At 45.9% G+C, this 20692-nt stretch overlaps 1 protein-coding gene across 3 annotated transcripts in view; it reads left to right on the top strand.

Moving 5' to 3' along the window:
• NID1 (nidogen 1) overlaps positions 1–20692 on the top strand; it is a 94309-nt gene that overhangs the window by 36061 nt on the left and 37556 nt on the right. For all 3 annotated transcript variants that reach the window (XM_060108138.1, XM_060108145.1, XM_060108153.1), the window contains exons 6-11: positions 218–469; positions 3112–3312; positions 5365–5610; positions 7484–7627; positions 14099–14224; positions 20363–20512. In XM_060108138.1, the coding sequence (XP_059964121.1) occupies positions 218–469; positions 3112–3312; positions 5365–5610; positions 7484–7627; positions 14099–14224; positions 20363–20512 (1119 nt within the window). The remainder of the gene's footprint in view (positions 1–217; positions 470–3111; positions 3313–5364; positions 5611–7483; positions 7628–14098; positions 14225–20362; positions 20513–20692) is intronic.

Here is a 20692-nt window from a genome sequence, read left to right as displayed (position 1 = left end):
CATTATCCATCAGCGTGGAAGAGAGGAAGAAATTGGAATTTGTAAGGCTCATAGACACAGCCATAGGAACTGCCTTTTTGGGAAGAACAGTTGCTTTCACTTACCCCAAAGCCCTTTACCCCAGTACTGTTTGGTTCTTTGCTTTTATAGGTACAGATCCTACCAGACATACTATTCTATTCTGAAGGGCCGGCTGCTTTCTTTGTTTCTCACTCAGGTACCCCCCAGAGAGTTAACGGCAAGGTGAAAGGGAAGATCTTTGTGGGGAACAGCCAAGTTCCCATTGTCTTTGAGAACACCGACCTCCACTCTTACGTGGTAATGAACCATGGGCGCTCCTACACAGCCATCAGCACCATTCCTGAGACCATCGGGTACTCTCTGCTTCCTCTGGCCCCTATTGGGGGCATCATCGGATGGATGTTTGCCGTGGAGCAAGATGGATTCAAGAATGGGTTTAGCATCACAGGTAACTGACATCAGACCTTAAAATTAATGGGCTGGGGTGAATGGAAAGGGAACTCCATGTCTGCAAGTAACTTACCGATAAGCATTCTGTGGCTCTGGAAATAAGGTGTTGAGGTAAAATTATCAAGAAGTTTTTCAATTAATATACATTAACTAAGACTGTCTAGAATTGCATTTTGACCAGGGAGCGATTTCAGGGTGGAGATTTAGATTTAGGCAGAGCAAATGATGTTTGCTCCTATATCCTCACAACCCAAAGTATGGGGATCCTTCTATTTATCCAGCCTGCCTCCAAATTCCCAACTAATCTGAAACTGATATTTGACATTTCCTTAGTATCTGCTTGGAGAAAAGGAACCTGTCATTTCTAGCTGGTAAAGTCAGCCTGATAAAAATAATCCGCATGAGTCTTAGGAAAGCTGAGTTTCCTTGGAGCTGCTTAGAGACCGTGTCCTGTCGGGGAAAGTTCAGTCTTCAGGGGACATGTGGGCAGATTGTCGGTTGGTGGGAGTAGAGGAGATGCTTCCCTGGAGCAGTGGTGGCCTCTCCCATGCTGTGCTGAGGCTGGCCCCGCTGTGCTGGAGGCCCTTTCCTGGAACTGCTTGGCTGGAGGAGTCTGCATCCTTCATCTCTGGCCACTCCCAGGACCTGGAGCCTGCTGTTCTGGGGCACAGGTACATAGCCGCTGCCTCTGACTACCTAGACCTGCCTTCTCCAACACCCCTAGCCTCACTGGAGCTTCAGCCATAGCTTTATCATGAAAACACTGCTGAGAGCAGGGTCTGTAGGCTTTGCATAGACACCCCTCCCAAAGTTACAGAGCATAAATACCTAACTTCCTGAAATGTGGACGTTTTAAGAAAGGAGAGGATATATATTTGAAAAGGATATAAGATACCTTATTTATGGCCCAATGTTTTTTCTCCCTCTCCCACAGGCATGTGTACCCTGAGTATCATAACGATGTTCAGGCTCTCTTGCAAACACACGCTCTTCCCTTTGCAGACGTAGTTGAGCTTTGCGGCCAGATCCACAGATCCTACTCCTTGGCTGCACAGCATTTCATATTGGTGTTGCCTTGAATATAGGTTGACTTAAATGGATGGTCCTTTGTAACTTACATCAACTTCAGGGAGGCTGAGGGAGTCTTTACAAATTCCCTACAACAGCAAATCTTTGTTACTACAATGGTCCTTCTTAACTGCCCCTGTGTTATCAGCTGGATATCTGCCTGGGACCTGGGGGCTATAAAGCAGGAGTTGTCCAACTTTTTCTGCAAAGGGCCAGTTAGTAAATATTTTAAGCTTTGCCTAAATGTTTTAGGCTATTCGGGCTCTGTTGCAGCTACAGTAAGTCCCCTACATATGAACCTTCAAGTTGCGAACTTTCAAAGATGCGAACCTATGTTTGCATGTCCAATCACGTAAGTTAGTTCACATGTCTGGCGTACATTGTCACGTGAGTGCATCCTCTACAAGTGGTTGTGCTTTTGTGTACTTCACTGTACAGTACTGTATAGAGTACGGTAGTACAATATGTTCATTTCAAGCCCAGGGTGTCTGGAAGCAAGCGTAAAAGCAGCAGTGATGTAGCTGGTACTACTGTACTTTTAAAAGTACTGTACTGTAAGATTAAAAATGTTTTCTTTATTTTTGTGTTTGTTTGTTTTTAATGTATTATTTGTGTGAAAAGTATTGTAAACCTATTACAGTACAGTCCTAGATAGTGGATTGTGTTAGTTGGGTACCTAGGCTAACTTCGTTGGACTTAAGAACATATTGGACTTAACGCATGCGCTCTCGGAACAGAACTCATCCGTATGTAGGGGCCTAACTGTCTTCAACTTTGTCATCGTCGAGCGAAAGCACCAAAGATAATATGCAAATGAATGATCATGTCTGTGTTGGAGTGAAATTATTCATGGGCACTGAAATGTAAATTTCATATACTTTTCACATATCATGAAATAGCTGCCAGCCGTGCTATCGGGAGTCTGCAAAGGTGGCAAAAGGAGGAAGCTGGAAGAACGGGGGGTATTTTTTCCTGCTTGTCAGGGGCTGCTTCCCTGCCCAGACCAAGGGGAGGTCCTGAGCCAGCACCTTAGTATGTGCTCCTAGGATGGTTTCTGGGCCTGGTGATAGTTTGCCCTGAACAATTGGCTCATCCTGACCAGGGCTTAGCTGTTACAGTAGTTATTCCCACAGCCAATGTCCTGGAGCGCTTGATGTTTGGCAGAGGACGTTTTAACGTACTTATCTAATTTCCACAAGACCGATTGTATCCCTTTTTCATCATCAGGAAATGGAGGCTCCGTGAGGTTAAGTAACTTGTTCAAGCTCACCCAACCAGTACCCAGCACAGCTGGGAGTCCAACTCCTATCCCCTGCTTTTTCCAGCACAAGCCACGAGCCCACCCATCTCAGATGCTGGTTTGCAGCTGGCAAGCAGCTTCTGTTTCTTGCGCGTGACTCAGTTGGGCCATATGGATGTCCCAGCTCTGTCCTTGGTGACAACAGCCCCATTTCTACTAACCAAACTAAAGCATCTGCAGAGGAGGTGTGAGCCTGTCCGCACAGTGAGCCCAGGGTAGGCATGAGGGTGGCTTCCTTGACAGCAGCATGACAGACTGACCTTGCTTTGCAGGGGGCGAATTCACCCGCCAGGCTGAGGTGACCTTTGTGGGGCACCCGGACAAGTTGTACATTAAGCAGCAGTTCAGCGGTATTGACGAGCACGGACACCTGACCATCGACACGGAGCTGGAGGGCCGAGTGCCGCAGATGACCTTCGGTTCCTCGGTGCACATTGAGCCCTACACGGAGCTCTACCACTACTCCCACCAGGGTGAGCCGCAGCGCCACGTCCTGGGGTAGCGTCACCCACAGGCTCCAGCCCTGAGCTCATGCTATCTCCTAGCTTTCGGAGAGGGAAGTGCAGCGGGTACCTTATACAAATCACCTTTTCTCTAATAGGTATCGTGCACACTCATTGGAGAGAATTTAGGGCAGAAAAGAAAATAAGCATAACTTACAGATGTAAAACCAGGACACAATTATTATTAGATTAAGTGTATTTCCTCTCAGCCTTTTCCTTCCATATAAAGACGATCCCAACATATGTATATATACCAACACAAATAATATCCCAACATAGAATCTCATCATATTATATAATTTCAAAATAATATAATTTTATTATAGTATACATCTGTATGTACTTTTTAAACTTCAAATTTACAGAAAAGTTGAAAATAGCAGTTTCCACATATCATTTACCCAGCCTCACCAGTTGTTAACATTTTGCTACATTTACTTTATCATTCTCTCTCGCATACACACATATATATATGGGGTTTTTTTGGAGAGTAAGTTGTAGGCACCATGATCCTTCATTCCCTAAATATTTCACATGTTCTTCCTAAAGACAAGAACATCCTCTCACACGGTCCCAGTACACTCATCAAAATCAGGAAATTTAACATTGATACAATACTACTGTATACTCTACAGTCAAGTATATAGTTTCTGTTTACATAATTTCAGTCATACCACATTATTGTATCTTCACTTTTCCAGTCAGCATCAAATTATGAACACTTGATAGTTTCATTAAATAGGCTTTGCAAACACTTTTTAATGAATCTCTACCATTCTATTGTATGGCTATCAATGTAAACCATTCTCTTTTCTAAAGCTTAGGTTATTTCCAATTTTTCCTTCTCATAATGAGTTGAAATAATCATCTTCATCATAAATCTTGACCACATTTCTGATTCTTTTCTGACCGAATTCCTAGAAATAGAAGTGCTGAGTCAAACAATGGAGACTCTTTAAAGGCTCTTATTAAATGGCCATCCAGAAAGGTTGTACCAATTACCATGGCTCTGTGGCTTGCTCCGGCTCTCCTGGGGAAAACGAGTGGGTGAGTAGGAGGTGCAGGGAGCCGCAGCACCCCGGTCTGCAAGTCAGGTTACGACCAGATGGTGTTTCTGGCAGCCCAGCACGTGGGAGCTGGACAGGAGGCAGCTTACACTAACCTTTTATGTATCCTCTGGCTTTGATGATGAACTACAGCAGAGCACACAGATATAAAGAGTCTTTTATACTTTTTTCAAAATAGGAAGTTGAGATTTTCATTGTATGGGTGAAAAGCGAGCTGTCTTCTAAGTGGGGAAGACTGTTTCCCTTCTCTACTGAGATTTGCTCACAGTTCTTTAGTAATTTATAGAAATTGTCTACTGAAACCTATTAGTGTCTCATTTTTATATATCAGAGAACCGTTTAATCTAGGGTTATTTATAGCAGCCTCTATTTATTGAATCCTAAGTGAGATAACCCATAAAAAGCAGTTATCACTCTGCTAGTCGCGTGGTAAATGCACCATAAATGGTAATGTGTCTTAATGAGAGTATCAGCCTGCTTGATTCCAGAAATTTTACATACATTATCTCATCCTCACCCCAACCCCTGTCGGAAAGGAAACAGAAGGTAAAGAAGTTAGTAACTGGTCTATGATCACACACCTTGTGAGCGAAGGGGCAAGGTGTGAATTCAGGTGTCTCTCCCTCCAAGCCCGTGCTCTTTCCATCAGACCTTAAACTCTGGGTTGGTTCTGGGTGACTTAGGAACTTATAGAGAAGCACTTGATGAGAAAAAGCAGTAACTATTTCTAATGCAAATAACATCAATAAAAGTATGGGAAATCTAGGTGGCAGAATGAGTCCCAATGCTGAAATAAATAGTTTTATTTATCCTGTTCCATCCGATCTCTCATCTGGTAGCAGTATAGGCAGAGAATACTGCTGATGGTTTTAGAGCCCTTGACTAAGCCTCTTGTATCCTCAAGATCTGTCCTTTGTGTCCCTGCCTTGTCTCCCTGCTTCCCTCCCACATCCAGTGATCACATCATCCTCCACCCGGGAGTACACAGTGATGGAACCCGAGCGCGATGGCGTGGCCCCTTCTCACGTCCACACTTACCAGTGGCGCCAGACCATCACCTTCCAGGAGTGCGTCCACGACGACTCCCGGCCAGCCCTGCCCAGCACCCAGCAGCTCTCGGTGGACAGCGTGTTTGTCCTGTACAACCAGGAGGAGAGGATCTTGCGCTATGCTCTGAGCAACTCTATCGGTCCTGTGAGGGGTAAGAGGTGGCAGCTCAGACTGGGCGTTGTGTGTGTGTGTCTGCCTGCACGGCTCTCTCGGTGCTTTTGACGTGTTGTTTTTCGTCTCTTACTCTCAGTAAGAAGAAGAAAGTTATGCTGAAATAGCTCCCGACAGAAATAAATGTCTTGTCATTTATGATTCTTAGAAAACCTACCTGTCTCTGTTCTGCTAACCTAAGGCCTCCTCATTATTCCATTTGGGGTAGAGAAGAATGATAATCCTTGAGTTGCCTTAAAGAGTAGACCATCCAAGGGCTGCAGCTGCCTATGGCTGGGCATTTTTTTTTTATTTTTATTTTTTTTGCGGTACGCGGGCCTCTCACTGTTGTGGCCTCTCCCGCTGCAGAGCACAGGCTCCGGACGCACAGGCTCAGCGGCCATGGCTCACGGGCCCAGCTGCTCCACGGCATGTGGGATCTTCCTGGACCGGGACACGAAGCTGTGTCCCCTGCATCGGCAGGCGGACTCTCAACCACTGCGCCACCAGGGAAGCCCTGGGCATTTATTTTTATTTTATTTTTTATTCTTTTCCATTATGATTTATTGCAGGATATTGACTATAGTTCCCTGTGCTATACAACAGGACCTTGTTCTTTATCCATTCTATATATAACAGTTTGCATCTTCTAACCCCAAACTCCCAGTCCATCCCTGTCCTTCCCCCACACCCTTGGCAACCACAAGTCTGTTCTCTATGTCTGTGAGTCTATTTCTGTTTCCTAGATAAGTTCATTTGTTGTTGTTTCCATGTCACAGGTTGTTTCCATGTCTTGGCCATTGTGAATAGTGCTGCTAGGGGTTGCATGTATCTTTTTGAATTGTCTGGATATATGCTCAGGAGTAGGATTGCTGGACCATATAGTAATTCTATTTTTAGTTTTTTAAGGAACCTGCATACTGTTCTCCATAGTGGCTGTATCAATTTACCTTCCCACCAACAGTGTTACAGGGTTCCCTTTTCTCCACACCCTCTCCAGCATTTATTGTTTGTAGATATTTTGATGATGGCCATTCTGACTGGTATGTGGTGATACCTCATTGTAGTTTTGATTTGTATTTCTCTAATAATTAGTGATGTTGAGCATCTTTTCATGTGCCTATTGATGGCCAGGCATTTAAAACACTCTGATGCTCACTGTGTGCTCAGGGCCTGGGAAAATCCAAATCAAATCTGCTAAAAGTCAGGCACGGAGCCTACAACGAGCTTTCTGCCTGGGGACGGCACATTGCGAGAGGGGGGGTCTAGTCTGGGGGTGCTTCTGGCTGCGTGGAAGGAGCTGCAGCTAGTGGGACAGCCCAGTGTCAGGTCTCACTTCATCCAAATCTTTAAGCCCTAGGGGTTCTGTATATTTGGGGTCTAGGTGTGAAGGTCTTTCTCTTTTTCAGTTATTTTTGACTCTCCCTCTGTACCCAGGTCACTTTTCCAGCTAGTCGGGTTTGTCCTCAGCTCCATAAAGCAGAAGGAGGGCAGGTGTCTGTCCCCTTCCTTTGACGGTTGTAGCTCCATGCATCAGGGGTTGGCGTATTTTTTCTTAAAAGGCCAGACAGTATCAATAAATATTTCAGGCTTTGCCAGCCGTGCAGTCTCTCTCAGTTCTGTGACTGTAGCACAAAAGCAGCCAAGGACCGTATGCAAGTGAATGGGTGTGGCTGGTTTCCAGTAAAACTTTATTTACAAAAACAGACAAATGTCCAAAGGGATGTAGTTTGCTGATCCCGCCTCAGGTGACCCCCAGGTGACTCAGGAGTTGGCGGGTTTCCTGGTCATCAGTCCTGCCTTACTTTCTGGAGTTTCTGGAGGAATAAGAGTTTCTGAATCCTCACTGGGTTTCAATGTCTCTGCCTTCACAGACGGCTCCCCTGATGCCCTTCAGAATCCTTGCTACATCGGCACTCATGGGTGTGACAGCAATGCAGCCTGTCGCCCCGGCTCCGGGACCCAGTTCACCTGCGAGTGCTCCATCGGCTTCCGGGGAGACGGACAGACCTGCTACGGTACAGCCGTCCACTCTGACTTGGTGGTGGTGGGCAGTGGGCTGGGGGGCTGCAGAAACAGATCCTGTACAGCAGAGGGGCGAGGAAGAGGCAGCGCCAGTGAGATAAACACTGATGGTCACGCTGAGTTGTTGAAGCCCCACGCTCGGTGTTCCCTCCGTGAGGTTAGGGGTCCTGGCCCTTCCTTCATCTGGTCAGATGCCCTGACTCTAAGCAGCAGAGTAGAATTTATAAGGCCACACTCCACTTCACGTCGAGAATACATGGGCTTAAAGGAAGGGAAAGTCAGCGCTGTTTATAACACACATAATATGACTACAACTGCGACGTACCCAGGCATTGTTGTGTTAGGTGCTTCACAAACACTAACTGATTTAATTCAGCAACTCTAATAAGATAGATTCTTTCATTTCTGTCTTTTAAAAATTATTTTTAATTGTGGTAAAATGCACATAATATAAAATGGATCATTCTAACTATTTTTAAGTGTACGGTTCAGCAGCATTAAGTACATTTACATTGTTGTGTGACCATCACCACCATCCATCTCCAAAACTCTTTTCATTTGCAAAACTGAAACTCTCTTCCCATTAAATAACAACTTCCCATCCCTCCCCTCCACTGCCAGCCCCTGGCAACCACCATTCAATAATACTTTCAACAAATCTGATGATTCTAGGTAACTCATGTAAGTGGGATCATACAGTATTTGTCCTTTGTTGTATCTGGCTTATTTCACTTAGCATAGTGGCCCCAAGGTTCATCCATGTTGTAGCCTGGGTCAGAATTTCCTTTCTTTTGAAGGCTGCGAAGTATTCCATTGTATACACATACTCCTTTTTCTTTTTCATCCATTCATTTGTCTGTAGGCACTTGGGTTGCTTCAATTCTTTTTCTGTTGTGAATTATGCTGCTATGAACATGGGGTACAAATATCTGTTTGAGACCCTGCTTTCAACTCTTTTGGGGATATACCCAGAAGTGGAATTGCTGGGTCACATCAATTCTGTGTGTGATTTTTTTGAAGAACCGTCATATTGTCTTCCCCAGCAGCTGCACCGTTTTATATCCCATCACCAGTGCACAAGGGCTTCAACTTCTCTGCATGCTTGCCAACACTTGTTTTGTTTTTTGGATAGCGGCCATCCTAATGGGTGGGAGGTCTATTCCTGTTTTTACAGATGAGCCGGGGACATTGGAACGTTGGACCTTGAGTCTCTGACTCAAGTGCATATATTATACTGTCTTCATTGTACTTATTTTATTACTTATAATTTCACTTTAAATACTTTCACTTAGACAGCTTGATATTTATGTTTGTTACTAAATTTTAATCCACCACCAAAAGGCAGTTAGTTGACTCCTGACTCAATGAAGAGTCCATACAGCAGAGGCAACTAGGGTAAGAATGTCAAAGCTTCCTAAACCTGCCACAGGGGCTCACCAACAAATGTAAGGAGTGCTAGAAGTAAGCTTCCCTAGTGAAATGGGTGGTGTGCACATGTCTTTTTGGCCAGAATGATGAGCAGCCCCCTTGAATGACTGGGGCATAAGAATCTGGGGAGCCCAGCAGCCTTGGAATTTGGGAACGATGCCTTGGGTCCGGAATCCATTGAATTGAATCCATTGGATGCCTCCAGTGAATGGCAGCTTTAGTGTGCTGATTTCACGTGAAGGTTAGCAGATCCTGCTGCTGGGGTATTGCTGCATTTACTTCAGAGTGAAATTTATGTGAGGTGCTCATTGGAACGTCTGAAAGGATGGAGAGCAGGGACTGGGCTTACAGGAACAGCTTGTACAACTGTCTAGCCAGCTGGCTGATGACTTTGTCCGTGTGGTAGAATTCAATCTGAGACTCGCTTCCCTTGTAACATAACACTGGGCAGGGGACATAGTTCCTACTCACCTCTGATCATCAGAGTTCCCCAGTGTTTCCCCAAAGAGCCCAACAGCCTTGAATGGCTAAATTGGCTCAGGCCACTTTGAAACTGTGATACTGTGTGTGTGTGAGCAGAGACCTCCCAGGCCATGGTGATGGTGAAGGACACCACGAAGGGATGAGGTAGCCCCATTTCTTCAGCAGAAGCCTGTACCTCCTCAGTCTTTATGTAGCTCTGCTTCAGCTTCATAAGCCAACTGAATACAGTAAGTCCCCTACATACAAGCCTTCAAGTTGCGAACCTTCAAAGCTGCAAATGTGCATTCGCATGTCCAGTCATGTAAGTTAGTTCACGTGTCTGGTGTACATTGTCACGTGCGTGCATCCTCTATAAGTGGGTGTGCTTTTGTGTACTTTACAGTACTGTATAGAGTACAGTAGTACAGTATCTTTATTTCAAGCCCAGATGTCCGGAAGCATGCGTAAAATCAGCGGTATATAGATGATTGTGGTAGTTGGGTACCTAAGCTAAGTGTGTTGGAGTTACGAACAGATTGGACTTAACAAATGCACTCTCGGAATGGAACTCATTCGTATGTAGGGGAATTACTGTATTAGTAAAACATGGAGCTACCCCAACCTGCTGACCCATAACCTCTGGCTAATTTTGCTTTTGGTGCCTGAGCTTGTGGTGGGACTGCTTGCTTCACTTTCCCAAGGCACAACCAGCCATGCTTTATGGATGGAATCTGTTGCTATCATGGAAACCCCTCTGATGTGTTGGCCCAGGAAGACAGGTGTTTGTGCGCACTTGCTTTTGCCCTGTGATTAGTCCTCATCCTGGCAGATTTGCACCATGGAATGCGGGTATATTCCTAGTCAGGCTACTTTCTGTTCTGGGTCACGAGAATAAACCTCGTAGTCTTAATGCATTGAGACACCGGGCTGTTGATAGGAAATTGCATTAAGCAGATCACTTCACATATTATTTTGATCTGGAAAGTGCCTCTGAAGAGAATGAGGGTGAGCCTTTGTCATTCAGTGTGTGTAATGTTGATATAATGATAGATGACATTCAAAATAAAGCTGGGCTTGATTAGACACTGCAGAGTGACCCTGCAAGCTAATTTGGAGATTTCCAGTTGAATCACAAAAGCTCTGGTGCCTGACAGAATGGCTTCCCTATATTTCTCAGTTGGGAGGCTGTAAGAGAGGGTTTTGCACAATCTCTCATTGAGTGCGCACAAGGCATTTAACAAATAAATCCTGAGACTCTTCTCCAATGAGAGCCTGGTGTTTATGAAAAGGACACATTTTAGAGAAACTTAGAGTTGTTGAAAAGTAGCCACTCTGAAAAAAAGTCAAAAAGGAAGCAGTGATTACAAGAATAATCCAGGATTTTCCTGTTGGGTTAGGGAATGATTTATGTGAAAGGAAACCTCTTCCCAGTGAAGACGTTGACCAGATCATGACTAAGAAGAACAATAATCTTCAAGCAGATATTGTGATCTTTTATAAGGAACAATTATCACTAGTTCACTCTTTCTACTAAAGAATGGATTAGAGTCCTAGCCTCCAATTACAGAAGGGAGGGTTTCAATTAGGCATTAGGAAGAATTTCCAAACTGTAAGGACCGTGAAATAATAGCAGGGAAATGGCTAGGGTTTTGCTCTAAAAGAAAAGGAGTCGCCCAGCTTGGATTTTATGTGTAGACCTGCATGGAGGTGGGGTAGTGCTAGGGGACCATCCCCTCCCTCATCCCAGGGGCCCCCAGATCCTGTTTGCCGTGGTTCTCCAGGTAGGGTGTGCAGGATGAGCATCCTTCCAATCACCTAAGAAGCTTTCTTGAAACGTGCAGTTTCCCTTTCCATAAACCTTCTAGGGGTGGAATGAAGCTTGGAAAGTTTCCCCTGGTGATTGTGTTCTGTCCCTTTGATTGAAAACTGCTGCTCTGTGCTCTTGTGCTTTGGCAGTTGAGCCTCAGCTGTGGATCCCTGCAGTTTGCACAGCGTGTCCAGACATCTGGCCTGTTGTGTCCTCTGAGGGCTGTAGTGCAGACACAGTGAAACAGAATGATCTTTTTCTCCCATGTTGTTGAAGCAGCAGCAGCTGGTGGATGGAGCTGGAAAGTCCACACTTGCTGAGTATCCCTCCAGCCCCATCCCAGCTTCAGCTCGTTAAGAGGCTGCCTTGGGAGGGGCTTTGTTCTGTAACCTTCCAGCTGTGCCTGGAGCCATCCTCTGGTCTGAGATCTTGTAGCTTTTTTTTTTTTAATTGCAGTATAGTTGATTTACAGTGTTGTGTTAAGTTCTGCTGTACAGCAAAGTGACTCAGTTATACACATATATACGTTCTTTTTTTATATTCTTTTTCATTATGGTTTATCGCAGGATACTGAATATAGTTCCCTGTGCTATACAGTAGGACCTGTTGTTTATCCATTCTAAACGTAATAGTTTACATCTGCTAACCCCAAACTCCCAGTCCATCCCTCTCCCTCCTCCTCCCCCTTGGCAACCACAAGTCTGTTCTCTATGTCTGTGAGTCTGTTTCTGTTTTGTAGATAGGTTCATTTGTGCCAAATTTTAGATTCCACATATAAGTGATATGAGATCTTGTATCTTTTTTTAAAAACATATTTATTTATTTATTTATTGGCTGTGTTGGTTCTTTCTTGCTGCGTGTGGGCTCTTCTCTAGTTTCAGTGAGCAGGGGCTACTCTTTGTTGCGGTGCGTGGGCTTCTCACTGCGGTGGCTTCTCTTGTTGCAGAGCACGGACTCTAGGTGCACAAACTTCAGTAGTTGCGGCACGTGGGCTCAGTAGTTGTGGCTCACGGGCTTTGTTGCTCCGTGGCATGTGGGATCTTCCCAGACCAGGGTTCGAACCCGTGTCCCCTGCATTGGCAGGAGGATTCTTAACCACTGTGCCACCAAGGAAGCCCTGAGATCTTGTATCTTAAGCATGTCACAGAAACTTACACTGTAGTGTGGTTTCAAAAGCTGAATGCCATTTGGTTTGGGTTTTTTTTCTGAGTATAGGTCCAACTACGGGGCTGAAGTGGCAAAAATTCCTGTCTTGTGCAATGTAGTCCAAAAAGCCAGCAGGGCTTTTGCCTCACCAGTGAAGAGACTGGCCATCGGAGGTGGAGCATGAGGAAGATTCACATGATGGAATTGAGGATGGGCAGCTGAGAGGGGGAGGGAGTTGTGTGGTCTCAGCCACTATGAAATCTTCCTCACATGCATCTCTAAGAGTTCTAAAAATGCCAGAAGTACCTGTGCACTCTGAGAGTGAGGCTGGCACAGAAGGATCTTGTGTGACTGTATTTATTTCAATCCATCAGTGGACAGGTAACCCAGGTGATGACAGAGTAGCTTGATTTCTTATCTGGGCCAACCAGCCTTCCTGTAATGGTAGCCAGACTGGCCCCCAATGCCAGTGGCCATCTGAGGGCTATGTTCCTAGAATCGGAACACCCCTGTGGCTGGTAGTGTAGGATAATAATAATAGGTACATTTCTTTTTTTTCTTAATTTCTTTTTATTTTTTGGCCGCACCCCGTGGCATGCAGGAGCTTAGTTCCCCAACCAGGGATAAAACCCGTGCCCCCTGAATTGGGAGCGTGGAGTCTTAACCACCGGATGGCCCGGGAAGTCTCAATAGGTACATTTCTTGAGCAGGCTAGGCTTACATCCATTTTCTGTAATCTTCAGTAGAACCCCTCAAGATGAATAGTAGCATGAGTACTCACCAATGGGGAAACTGTGGCAGAGTAGTGAGGCAACTTGCCCAGGACCACACAAGCTGGTAAAGAAAGGAGGCAGGATTTGAACATAGCTGTGTCCAGCTGCAGAGCATACGTTCCTTTGTTCCAGTCACCCCACGCGATGGCCACAGTGTTGTCCTGTGAGAGAGCATCACTCACAATCTTATGAGTTAATGGTTTTCCTGTTAGTGCATTAAGCTCAGGATAACATTCCAAGATTCACAATTAGGCTTTAGACGGTCCAACTTTGCTTTGTCACTATCGTTGGAGAAAGGAAATATTTTTGAACAAGAGCATATTTAATTACATTTTGTAGTTTAGGAACCTTATTCAGAGTCTGGAGACTTGTCTGCACGTCTTTCTAACACATATTTGCCCATCTGATGTTAGTTGGTGCCAGGCTCAGCAACTAACTCCAAAAGGTAGGGCAGGTTGGGTGGGGAGTGGGGAGTACACATTTATTTAGGAGGAGGGCCTTGGGCTCACTCTCAAATTATGCACAGAAAAAAAAGATTTCTTTAACATCATTTCTGGAATATAAAAAGGTGTGTTTTAAAGTGGGTCCATTTGCATGCCAAAATGCTTTCTATTTTATTATGTTTAGTGCTGTTTGAAGAGGTGGTTTTTTTTTTAAAGTCTGCATTCAAACAAAAATTTGGGAGGAATTCCCTGACAGTCCAGTGGTTAAGACTTGGCGCTTACACTGCAGGGGGCCTGGGTTCGATCCCTGGTCGGGGAACTAAGATCCCCCAAGCTGGGCGGTGAGGCCAAAAATCAATGAATCAATTAATAAATCTTAAAAACATTTTTTTTTTTTTGCTGTAGATATTGACGAATGTTCAGAGCAGCCCTCGGTGTGTGGGAGCCATGCAATCTGCAATAACCACCCAGGAACCTTCCGATGCGAGTGTGTGGAGGGTTTCCGGTTTTCAGAGGAGGGAACGTGTGTGGGTAAGTTCTGTGGGTGACTTTTCAAAACGAGTAATTCACATGACGTATGTCAGCACCTGTGTGAATGGTATTGCCCCAGGTAGTTTTCCTGGCTGAGATGGAAGGTTCCCTGTCCTGTTGGGGAGGACAGTTTACAAAGGTGAATCAGACTTCATTCCTTCCCTCCGACTGCCTGGAGAGTCACAGGTACAAGGAATTAGCAGTGTTGTCTGTCTACACTGGTGATACCCTTCCCTTCTTATAAAATTCCTTTTAATTCTTTTCATTATTCTTTTAATAGCTATTCAAACAACTAGACATGTTTCTCCTTGTAATTAGTGGCCTTGGGATTCACGTGGAGGGAACACCTTATAGGCATTTGTGTCACTACCTGCCTTAGATTGAATTCTTCCTGATTTACATCTAAAACTCCATTCGGAGCCTTTCTGTTTATGGATTTCCATTTTACAAGCCACAAGTACTAGCATAACTTCATAGCCTATCAAAGTTAGAAGTTAAGGCTATTAATTGGGCTAATTATGCTTTAGGTTGCTGATGATTTTGGTGATGATGGTGATGGGCCAACTCCAAAGAGCCAGATTGTTTAAATTTCCCCACTTTTTCCAACTGCTGCACTTTGACCTGTCGTTTCCAAGAATTTCAAGTTCAAAGATTCTTGGAGATTTCCAGGTCTGGAGGGCAGCATGCTAAAGGGGCCGTCTGAACTCAACATTTCTTCCCAATTTAAAACAGATTCCTCTTTTACTGCATCAGCGAACCATCTCCTTGTGCTTTCCTTGCTGTTTACTAAACCCTAGCATGCTTTCTGTTTGCTCTGTCTTGAAACTCAGATGAGGCCGCCAAGGTCCCAGGGTGAGATGGTGTCTTGAGGGCGGAGGGAACAGGCCGTTCTCATATTTTGAGTATGACCCAAACATCTGTGAACTGAGAGACAGCCAGTCCCCTCTGCACAGAGCTGAGATTTCAACTCTGCTAAAGTTACTTTCTTTTTTTTTTTTCTTTCCATAGCGAACAACAATTTCTGTGAATTTGGCCTGACTTCCTTCTCTGCTTTTTGAGACGAAGGAGATTCAAAGGTCTATTTTTTGTGGCAACACCATTTGCATTATATTTTGGCTGAAGCTTTGGTGGTGGATCCTTTACCCCTTGAGTGGTGATGTGGACGGTCCTGGGGCAGACGTGTGTGAGGCATGTTGTGTCCTCAGTTTCTGTCTCCAGCCATTCCTGGGATCCACCCTCACAGAAGGGCTAGGGTGGGGTGCAAGACAGGTGGTGGGCAAACGTCTACTCGTAGGCATTTGATTTTGAGGAAGACAACCTCTCTGGGCCTCAGTTCCTCACCTGTAAAATGAGGTGATTAGACTGCATCATGGGCTTCCTGTGTCCCGTGGAGCCCTTGGAGATGCCCCAGGATCTGCCAGTGGGGATACAAGGACTATTTCATTTTTCTGTATATCAATTTCTGAGTAAGATTTGTTTGAATAATGGATTCCCCCCTCTCAGAAGCAGTGTGAAAACTACCTGAAGATCATTAAGCTCCACCAAGACCTGGCATCGAGGTTTCCTGATTCTCCCCCTGCCTGTGGCCCCCTGTGCACTTCCATCCCACTTGGCTTTTTGCCTCTTTTAATTGCCTCCTTTGAGACTCATCTCGTAGAGAGATGGCTCACAGGGTGAAACCAAGTCTGCCTGAATGCATTCACACAAAGACTCTGGCTCCTCACTGGATAATTGACTGGTCAGTTTCACTCTCCCGGAATTCCTTGTTAAAACGACGTCCTGGGTTGAAGCCCAGGCTGGGACGATGTCTGTCAGGTCAGAGCAGGGAAGGGTGAGGAAAGAATCTGGATGGTTTAGGAGGCCGGCTCTGTGTCCTGACAACTGTGAGGGGCTGGGCACTCATGCAGGGTGTGTGGATGGCCAGAGGTGACTGTCTTTCCATGAGGATGGGTATCCATCAGGGCCTCCCCTGCTGCTTTGTGGATTTCCATCTTTGTCATTTTCTGCAAGCTGTGACTTTCTCTTTTCCCCTGGGTGCAAACTTTTAGTTAATTGGAATGTGCAGAGTATGCTGACACAAAGGAAAAGAGCCTCAGCTGGCCTGCAAATCACCTTTATGTGTAGATACAGTTGCCCCCTGTGATACGTGGCCTGTACAGAGCATGGGCAGGTTGGGATCCCGAGTTGTACAGTGCACGGCACCATGCACCTGCCCATCGGTCAGGGGGAACAGGGCTGGGCTTAGGCTAAAGGCTCAGCCTGGCTCACCCAGCGTTCCTGTTCTCCCTCCCTCTCCTGTCATGTTGTTAGGAAGAATTATTGTGAATCATTCATCTTTGTGATCTTTTTCTCAGAACTTAAAGTAACTAGAGGCTGTGAAACCACTCTCCTAAAGGCTCTTTATCCCCCGCCCTTTTCTCTCCTTGTAACACGTGGCTTCTTTCCCTCGTTTTGTCCTTCCTTCTTGGCATCACCTCCCTTCTCTGCGTTGTCTCATTTCCTGGCCCCAGCCAGCCTTGCAGGAGTCTCTCGGGGACCAATGTCACACTGGGTGGCAGCATCTCAGGGCAGCTCTGCCCGTGCCAGGTCACCGTTCAGGGTTCTCTTCAGAAGTGCAGGGGCTAGAAAAGTAAAACCCCAACGGACCATGTAATTGTAATTAATTTTTTAAAATTAATTTTTATTGGAGTATAGTTGCTTTACAATGTGTTAGTTTTTGCTGTACAGCAAAGTGAATCAGCTATACGTGTACATATATCCCCTCTGTTTTGGATTTCCTTCCCATTTAGGTCACTGCAGAGCACTGAGTAGAATTCCCTGTGCTATACAGTAGGTTTTCACTAGTTATCTATTTGATACATAGTAACGTATATATGTTAATCCCAGTCTCCCAATTCATCCCACCACCACCTCCACCCCCCCGCCACTTTCCCCCCTTGGTGTCCATACGTTTGTTCTTTACAACTGTGTCTCAATTTCTGCCGTGCAAACCAGTTCATCTGTACCATTTTTCTAGGTTCCACATGTATGCGTTAATATACGTTATTTGTTTTTCTCTTTCTGACTTACTTCGCTCTGTATGACAGTCTCTAGATCCATCCACGTCTCTAAAAATGACCCAATTTCGTTCCTTTTTATGGCTGAGTAATATTTCATCGTATATATGCGCCACATCTTCTTTATCCATTCATCTGTCGATGGACATTTAGGTTGTTTCCATCTCCTGGCTATTGTAAATAGAGCTGCAATGAGCATTGGGGTGCATGTGTCTTTTTTTTTTTTTTTTTTTTTTTTTTGCGGTATGCGGGCCTCTCACTGTTGTGGCCTCCCCCGTTGCGGAGCACAGGCTCCGGACGCGCAGGCTCCGGACGCGCAGGCTCAGCGGCCATGGCTCACGGGCCCAGCCGCTCCGCGGCATATGGGATCCTCCCAGACCGGGGCACGAACCCGTATCCCCTGCATCGGCAGGCGGACTCTCAACCACTTGCGCCACCAGGGAGGCCCGCATGTGTCTTTTTGAATTATGGTTTTCTCTGGATATATGCCCAGTAGTGGGATTGCTGGGTCATATGGGAATTCTATTTTTAGTTTTTTAAGGAACCTCCATACTGGTTTTAAATCCCATTTTGAGCCTGATTTTCTGTCCTTTCCAAAACTTTCCCCTCCCTCCCACCCTGCACCCCCTGCTAGTTGACAGGCAGGGTGAGAATTGTAGGAAATTGCCAGCCTGCGGGGTTAGGAGCCTTTGAGGGAAGCACAGCTGGATGTGCTGGTGGCCCCTCTTGTGTAAATTAGTGAAAAGGTCTCCTTTGGGTTGCTGTATATTTTGCTTAAAAATATACACTGCCAAATGTACAATAGATAGCTAGTGGGAAGCAGCTGCATAGCACAGGGAGATCAGCTCGGTGCTTTGTGTCCACTTAGAGGGGTAGGATAGGGAGGGTGGGAGGGAGACGCAAGAGGGAGGGGACATGGGGATATATGTATACGTATAGCTGATTCACTTTGTTATACAGCAGAAACCAACACACCATTGTAAAGCAATTATACTCCAATAAAGATGTTAAAAAAAATAAAGAAAAAAGAAAAAGAAAAAAAATGCTTTGTGTACTTTGAAAATGAAAAAGGTAGAACTAAATTGTTTGGAGTTGTAAAGTTCTAAAGCTTCCTTCAGAAGAAAATTGCTCTGGTGTGAAAAATGGTCTTACATAAAGGAAAACGTGATTTAAAAAATTAAATTATAAACTGCCTTTTCTAGAAAGGGTTTGAGGATTATAGAAGCATAGGTGTGGGAATTCCCTGGGGGTCCAGTGGTTAGGACTCTGCACTTTCACTGCCGTGGGCCCAGGGTTCAATTCCTGGTTGGGGAACTGAGATCCTGTAAGCCAAGCAGTTTGGCCAAAAAAAAAAAATAGAAGCAAAGGTGAAGGTGATGGCAGGGCAGGGGACATTAGGACCTACCCATGTTGCAGCAAGGTCCTTCCCTGTTACCAAGGGTGGGGCACAATGTGGCTGGAGCGAACACAATGTGTAAAATGATCACTTACGCACTCTAATGACATGAATATTTGATGGAAGAGAAGTGAGACTCCTTTCCTGGTTGTTCTGTCTGGGTATATTTCCCCTATCTTTTTTTTGGTCCCAATTCTCCGAGAGTGTCCCTTTCACACTGTGCGAGCTGAAGGAGTTGGGGGAAAGAAGACCCTGGAGAGAAGAAGAATGTTAGAAACGATGAAAAGTGAGAGAAAACAGGAGTGGTCCAAGGAAACAGTGTGTCCTTGGTTTGGTTCAGTGTAATCTGGGCTACTGTTTTCTAGAAGGAAATTTGGACCACTTGTAGCAGTTTAAAATCCAGTAACCCTTTGGCCCACAGACTTGGTTCCATGGTCCCTGTCCCATGGGAGTTAGTTAACAGTCCAACTTCAGGAGTCTAAACTACTGAGTCCACAGGCTGGGCCTCCATCTGCCAATACAGTACTTTGCTAACCTCTCATGGGCACAGACCTTTGAAGAGGATCCTCTTCTTTACCTGTCCCCTGACAGTGCTTGGAGCCCTCTCTGCCGAAGCACTTGAGGCAGGATGAACTGGAATTAATCTTGGGAAGACTCATTGAGGATAAAGATGAGGAGTCCTCCTGTGTCCAGGATAATCTAAACCCTGAGGGCCTCCTTGAAGGAAGAAGGTGTTCTGTTCTGACATTGCAAGGGCCAGGACTCTGACCTGGGCCTTAGAGCTTTAAGACCAGAAGTTAAAGTGCCTTACAAACCCCAGAGTATCTGAACCAGCTGTTGGAAATCACCCCCTAGACCTTAGTCCTTGACTTTCATCTCGAGGCAGCAGCACAGGATGGGGTATGATTTTCTAGTCTCTGTGTCACAGGCCTACTTCCTACAACCTCATTCTCTGAGTCTTGTCATCAGGACCCTTTAGAGCAGTCCCACCTACTGGGCCTCCCCATGCTTGGCAAGCTGGAAGTCATTCCTATTCTACAGAGGAAGAAATTGTGGCTCCGAGAAGTTATATGATTTACCCAAAGCCATATGGTGGACTCATGCACCTAGTAGAAACCCAGGGCTGCCCACCCCAGAGGCCCACAGTCATTCTACCATCCCCGTCTCACTTCCCTGGGAAAGTTGATTTCACCTTCCTTGGTGGGACGTGGGTGACTTTGGCATTCATAGTGAATATTCCACCTGCCCAGTGAGCCGAGGGCAAAGATACTGTGGAAGTCTCAGATCCTCAGCTCCAAACGCTCCACCAACAGAGGTGCCACGGGAAGCGCGTCTACCTGCAGATTCCACCTCCACATCCAGATGAAGGGAAAGTTGGGTTTCGGGGACCAGGTGTGGAGAGTGGCCTGAGACAGAGCCCTGGGGCGAAGCTGAGGTTGAGAGCCAGGCTGATTGACCCCCTGCAGTGGCAGGCTGCGAAGGCTTATCAGAGGTGGGATCCAGGTGGGGGGAAACAGGAGGAGAGCCAGGGGGACCATCCAGCGGGGAGCAGGGATGAACCTGAAGAGAGGTCTGGAGGTCTGGGGTCCAGACATAAACCACCTCAGTGGACTACACTGCTTGGCAGGGCCCTGGGACTGCTCCGGGGACTCTTCTAAACATTGTGTGTCAACCTTTTGTCTGAAGCTGTCGTGGACCAGCGCCCCATCAACTACTGTGAGACTGGCCTTCATGACTGTGACATCTCTCAGCGGGCCCAGTGCATCTATTTGGGAGGCTCCTCCTACACCTGCTCCTGTCTGCCAGGCTTCTCTGGGGATGGCAGAGCCTGCCAAGGTACGTGGTCACTCTGACTTTCCTCCCTGCGTAACCTGAGAAAATTCCCTGGGTGATACTTATCATATGCTAATTACTGACTCAACTCCAAATTCAAGAGAATTCTTCTCGGGCTTCCCTGGTGGCGCCGTGAATAAGAATCCTCCTGCCAATGCAGGGGACACAGGTTCGATCCCTGGT

The sequence above is a fragment of the Mesoplodon densirostris genome, chromosome 1 (genome assembly GCF_025265405.1).
Source record: "Mesoplodon densirostris isolate mMesDen1 chromosome 1, mMesDen1 primary haplotype, whole genome shotgun sequence".
NCBI classification, from domain to species: domain Eukaryota; kingdom Metazoa; phylum Chordata; class Mammalia; order Artiodactyla; family Ziphiidae; genus Mesoplodon; species Mesoplodon densirostris.
The sequence above is the reverse complement of the archived record's forward strand: the minus strand, read 5'-3'. Positions and strand labels throughout refer to the sequence as shown.